Source organism: Hyaena hyaena, unplaced genomic scaffold, assembly GCF_003009895.1.
Source record: "Hyaena hyaena isolate Hyena2069 unplaced genomic scaffold, ASM300989v1 scaffold_0, whole genome shotgun sequence".
In the NCBI taxonomy this organism is placed as follows: Eukaryota; Metazoa; Chordata; class Mammalia; order Carnivora; family Hyaenidae; genus Hyaena; species Hyaena hyaena.
The window spans coordinates 7046139-7052157 of NW_024080632.1; the positions used below are offsets into that span (position 1 = coordinate 7046139).

Here is a 6019-nt window from a genome sequence, read left to right on the forward strand (position 1 = left end):
CACCAGCCACTTATCTGGGCCGTCAGCTGCCACTGCCGGGTGGGCGGCAGCCCGGGAAGGAGGGGCCGGGCAGGGGTAGCTGACAGGCTCTGCTGAGCGCGGGCTCCACAGTCACAACCCCCCCCTGCCAGGTGGTGATGACTATCATTGTCGCCTTCATCCTTGAGGCCTTCGTCTTCCGTATGAACTACAGCCGCAAGAACCAGGACTCGGAAGGTCTGTGCGGGCAGCTGTGGCCCAGGCGTCCCCCACTGCCCGTCTGGCTGGCAGCGCAGCTCATAGCTGTCTGGCTGACCTGTGACAGGCCCCTCATTCACACCGATTCTCACATGTGTAACGACCAAAGAAAGCTCTAGATCTCATTTTAATTTTTTTTATGTTTTATTTATTTCTGTGAGAGAGAGAGAGAGACAGCGTGAGCAGGGGAGGGTCAGAGAGAGAGGGAGACACAGAATCCAAAATAGGCTCCAGGCTCCGAGCTGTCAGCACAGAGCCTGATGCAGGGCTCAAACCCACAAATCGTGAGATCATGACCTGAGCCGAAGTCGGACGCTCCACCGACTGAGCCACCCAGGCGCCCCTAGATCTCATTTTTAGAATAGAAACGTTACGTGTGTGAGATGAGAAAAACCACCCAGCAGACGGGCTCCTCGGGAGCACAGCACCTCTGTCCCGCCTCCCCGCGCCTCCCAGACACTCGTCACCCGCAGCGCGTGTCCCCTTTGGTCTCACCTCCGCCCACAGTGCGGTTCTAGATTTAAAGGCTGTAAATGTTGCGCCGGGTGGTTCCTCCTTCTGCTCTATCACCGCAGCTCTGACCACCGGCAAAGGGCAGGGAAGGGACGGGGAGGGGGGGTCACCACACGGCAGGAGGTGGGGGGTGCGGTCTCGCTCAGAGAGGGAGCCTCAGGCCCCCCGCCGGGGCAGCGGGGAGATGCGTGAAGCTGACCAGGCCAGACGGGGGGCTCTGAGCCCCAGGCCCCTTCCCAGTGCTGGCCTCCCTCCCGCAGTTGACGGCGGCATCACCCTCGAGAAGGAGATCTCCAGGGAGGAGCTGGTGGCTGTCCTGGAGCTCTACCGGGAGGTGCGGGCCGCCAGCTCGGACGTCACCCGGCTGCTGATGGTCCTCTCTCAGATGGAGAGACACGAGGTGAGGGGCCTCGGGGCCGCTCCCAGGGGAGGGGGCAGGGTTTAGCTTAGCGCCGGCCCTCCCCCGCCGCCCCCCTCCAGCCAGCCCCGGGCAGGCCGCCGGGGCTCCCGCTCGGGCAGTCCCTGAGCCTCCGCTCTTCTTCAGCAAAACTCCGTGGTGTTTCTGGGACGGAGATCAAGGACCAAAAGTGACCTGAGCCTAAAGATGTACCAAGAGGAGATCCAGGTAGGCGCACCCCTGCGGATGCCGTCTCGGGGCTCGCCCCGCCAGCTCCTGCCTAGGGAGGGGGCCCCCTGCTGCCGAGCGCGGGCTGCTCTCCGTCCCTGCGTGAGTGTGGGGCCGCGTTGGCAAGCGGGGGATCGGGGCCGTGCATCGGGATCGCTGGCGTCCGGGACTTGGGGTTGGGCAGGACGTGGGCTCGGCCATGAACCCTCAGCCCTTCCCCGACGTGAGCAGTGGTCCGGCGCGCTCTCTCCCTGCGGCATGGCCACCAGAGCGTCCTCCAGGACGTCACCTCCACTCCTTACTCTGAGCCAGAGCCGCAGGTGCACTGAGTACCGCGGGACAGAGATGGGCACAAGGGAGGGGGGGCCGTGCTGAGCTGGCAAGGGCGGGGCTCTTCAGAGAGGTTGGAGTTTCTTTTTTTTAATGTTTATTTATTTTGAGAGAGACAGAGAGAAAGCGAGCACAACCAGGGGAGGGGGGGGAGAGGAGAGAGAGAGAGAGAGAGAGAGAGAGCGCGATAATCCCAAGCAGAGAGAGAGAGAGCGAGCGATAATCCCAAGCAGGCTCCACACTCATCACAGAACCTAATGTGGGGCTCGAACCCACGAACCGTGAGATCACAACCTGAGCTGAGAGCAAGAATTGGATGCTTAGCTGACTGAGCCACCCAGGCTCCCCTGTTTGGGGAATTTTTGTTCCCACTTAAGAAAACGGAGAAGTTTTTTTTTTTTTACAAAATCTCCCCATCTTTCCACATTAGCAGCTAAGTAAATGACCTTGCAAAGTGCCTTGCGGGCTGACGTCCTACTTTCCAGGCAGAGAACCCACGGACCACAGGCCACCAGTGTGCGAGTCCTGCTTTGGGTCTTCTGTTCAATCCCCAGGGCTCGGGGGAGACTGTCCCATGTCACCTTCGTGACTGTGCCGTTGCTGGCACTCTCCCAGAGTGAAAGAGAGAGAAAATCCTGTTTCCCCACCGGGATAGTGATGCCCGGTGTCCACGCCCAAAAGGCGGGGAGGCTGCGGTCCCCTGATCTGACTTACCCCTTCTCTATGAAAACGCAAGGGGCGCACAGCCACAGAGCAGTTCAGGAGACAGGAGTCACAGGGGCTCGAAACTAACAAGCTTGGCGTCAGAAAACCTGGGTTCGAGTGCCGGCTCTGTGACCTTGGGCGAGTCACCCAGTGCATTCCCACCTGAGGAACGGCTCACAAGGCAGGGGAGAGGCTTCACGTGGCCACACGCTCCACTGCAGGACTTGTCCTTTGTCCGCCTGCCTGTCCACTCCCAGCCTCAGTTTCCCCCAGTCCGGTGAGGGGTCACACAAGAAAGCCATCTCAGTCTTTTTGAAGCCATCAAGTTCTGTGGTTCAGACTCTTTAAAAATGTAAGGTAGATGTTTTGATTCCTTCATTACCTGAATACCTGTCCCTGAAGACCTTGGGTGACATAACAGTAATGGTCTCAGGCGGGTTGCTTTTTTTTCCCCCAAAATCCTTTCACAGCCTTAGTGGAGGGCGGTGCAGGCAACATGGGAGTTAGGAGAGGCACTCAGGTTCATCCCGCTTTCTGCAACTTGTGAGCCTCGCTTTTCCCGGGAATATAATGGGGACACCGTTCCTGCCAAGGTCAAAAGGGATGACGGCAGGGAATCCCTTTGTAAAGGACAGAAGATTATGTCCACAAACAGAGGATGATTAGTACTACCTGGGCTTCACTTAAAGAGCTGGTATGTGCCAAGGAGAGTATTTATAAGGAGGTCTGCAAGCCTCTAATTGATAAGGGAAAGATTCTTTTTTTTAAGTTAATTTATTTATTTTGAGAGAGAGGGAGAGAGCAAATCCCAAGCAGGCTCCACACTGACCGCACAGAGCCCGATGCGGGGCTCGAACTCATGAACTGTGAGATTATGACCTGAGCCGACATCAAGAGTTGGACGCGTAACCGACTGAGCCTGTCTGGCGCTGCAGTAAGGGAGAGGTTTCTCTTCGGGCCACATTCAGGATCCCAGCAGGTCCAGGGCTCAGGGGACCTTCCAGTCACAGTTGGGTGACTTGCAGCCCCGCCCCCTCTGTCCTGAGGCTCCTGGTGCCCAATGTGTGCCCGGGGGCCCCTTCCGGTGGGGATGAGTGTAGGGCTGGCTGGGGGGGGGAGGGTGCAGCCCGCTCAGCATCCCGTCTGCTCTCTGCTCTAGGAGTGGTTCGAGGAACACGCCCGCCAGCAAGAGGAACAGCGGCGACAGCTTGGCGGCAGCAGCCAGGTCCCCCCCTCCCCGCAGCCCCCAGGCGGCCGCCAGCGCTCCCAGACCATCACCTAGCCCCTGCGTGCGGAAGCCATCTCTTCTATGCAATAACACATAGTATTATTTTACTACGACGTATTGAAGAAAAAAGGTGTGTGCGCGTGTGTGTATGTAAACACACACGCGCACACACTCATATATATGCACATATTTATATATAGGAAGAGAGAAAAGACAAGATGGGGTCTGGTGTGTAACCACCTTGCCCTGTTTTCCTTAACCCCAAATGTCACTTTGGTTCGGGGGGGTTGGGCCACCGTGAACTCTTTTCCTAACGTGGAAAGTTCCAGAAGGCCCCCTCAGAAGAAGACCACTTGGGTAGATCCCGCCGATCTCTGCAGGGCCTGCCTTCAAAGTGGGCCAGCCCTCCCCAGGCCAGCTCCAAACCGTCTTCCCAGTGGCTGCTCTCACACTCTCGCCCTAGCTGACAGCTTCCCACTAACTTGCCCCGCGGCATGGGGTTCCTGGGCGCTGCTTTAGGGACAAAACCACTTAGGAGGAAAGAGCCTACATCCTCGGGGTTAGTATTTCTATATATATGATAATGTAATAGAACATTCCATTGGGGGAACAGTGCCTAGGACCTAATGGAAAGAGTAATCAAGGGGTGTGATTGTACCCATGCGGTCAGATCTCAATTAGCCGGTGCTGGGCAGCGAGAGACTGTGAGTTTCACGCCCTGGCTCAGGAGGCTTCTCTCCCACGCTTCCTTTGGTTTAACCCTCTTTGCCGCAAATCCTTCTGAAGTGGGCTCCATTAGCACCTCAGCCCAGCGGGAGGAGGAAAGCAAGCAAGAGACCGGGCCGAGGGCTACCACCCCGGAGCAGCTCCTGAAATGGGCTTTCTCCACAAAGTCCCTTCTCCTTGTGATGGTCTCGGTCGAGCAGACGCTGGGTCACACGGCAGGCCCTTCCCATTGTGCATCAGGGCCTGCTGCGGGGCAGAAGCTCGCCGCGGGATGGCCACGGCAGCCCTGTGGCTGAGCCCCTGCCCGGCCACGCGGACAGCTCCCTCTGCGCCTTGAGCAGTCACCTCCGTGGACTGGACCAAGGCCAGACCCGGGGGGCGGTGGGGGTGGAGGGGGCTCCACTCTGCGGTGTTGCATTAGCAGAGGTGGTTGATGCACAAGTAGGTCTGGGTGAGCCCTCGATCTTGGGGGAGTTCTCGCTGAGGTCAGTGTGGCTGGGGCAGGCCCGGTGCTTGAATCCAGAGAAGGCGACGGGTGGCAGCTCCTGTGAGCGCGGCTGGTGGCACAGCAGAAGCGGGGTGCTGGGCTGCAAACCTAGCCTGACATCCTGCCCCTCACCCGGCTTCCCAGCTGCCTCCACTGCCTGCCCAGACTCAGGACGTGGGCGGGCAGAAGGCCCCCTGCCAGGCCCTCTTCCTAGCAGAGCAGGGCCTGATCCCAGGGATGCCTTGCTGGTTCCCCACCTCCCCGGGCCATGTGCAAGGCCAAGCCTTTCCGGCCCGGAGGGGCTGCTGACTGGAGTCAGCGCTGCACAGCTGTGTCCCTGCTGGGGAGGAGTGGGGGGCTTGTTCTTAAAGCACAGCCCTTTGGGGAAACAGTGAACCGGTGAGCTCCCCACAGGGCATCGTCCTCTCCATCTCCGAGGGCCACCGGCCAGTCCGGGCAGCTCTGCGCCAGGCCAGAAGCCTCTGCCCTTTCCAGAGAAGGAACTTTATTTGCACAATTGGGTGCCTTTAAGCATTTGTGTATTGAAATGGGTATTTTGGAAGCGGGAGTCCAGGGACGGCTTACAAAGGATAGGTCTTCTGCCCTGAGTGCCTGGGCCTCAGTCTAGTCCCTTCCCCGGGGAACTGAGGAGGGGCGCCAGGGTAGTTGAGGCCCCCGGTGTGGGGGGTGGGATCTAGTCTTCCCTCCCAGCCCTGTCCTCTTAGAAAGGCCTGGTTTTAGCTGGGATGGATGGAGCGGGCCAGACTCCCGTTGGTAGTGGGCACCCTTGTCATTGAGGCTGAGGACAGCTGGCCCCTGGATGAGCTCTGGGGGACCCAGGACATCATCCAGCTCAGATGGCCCCTCACCTCCCGTGTCACAGCTGAATGAAACCAAGGTCAGCCTCGCCAGCAGCCGCGATGGCACTGTGCCCTGCCCCGCTTTGGGGGGATGCCATCTGGTCCCTTCGCCTCGCTTCCCTCCCCCAACCCTGCCTTACTCCACACCACGCGACAATCATTTTGTATGGCCAGCGGGAGCAACACAGCAAGGTTTTGTACATCGGTGTTTTGTTACCTAGAAAACCCACTATGTCTCCGGGTTTCTGGCATATTAATAAAAAAGGCCTCTGCTTTGTAAGCGTGGCTGCTGCCTCGTGATTTCCATT

The 6019-nt window shown here is 58.8% G+C and overlaps 1 protein-coding gene across 1 annotated transcript in view; it reads left to right on the forward strand.

The window, feature by feature from the left end:
• Positions 1-5991, forward strand: part of TPCN1 (two pore segment channel 1) — a 66879-nt gene extending 60888 nt beyond the window's left edge. Inside the window, exons 25-28 of the mRNA XM_039236287.1 lie at positions 132-216; positions 1011-1150; positions 1295-1375; positions 3570-5991. Coding sequence (XP_039092218.1) covers positions 132-216; positions 1011-1150; positions 1295-1375; positions 3570-3692 — 429 coding nt within the window. The 3' untranslated portion in view covers positions 3693-5991. The remainder of the gene's footprint in view (positions 1-131; positions 217-1010; positions 1151-1294; positions 1376-3569) is intronic.
• The last annotated feature ends 28 nt before the right edge of the window (positions 5992-6019 follow it).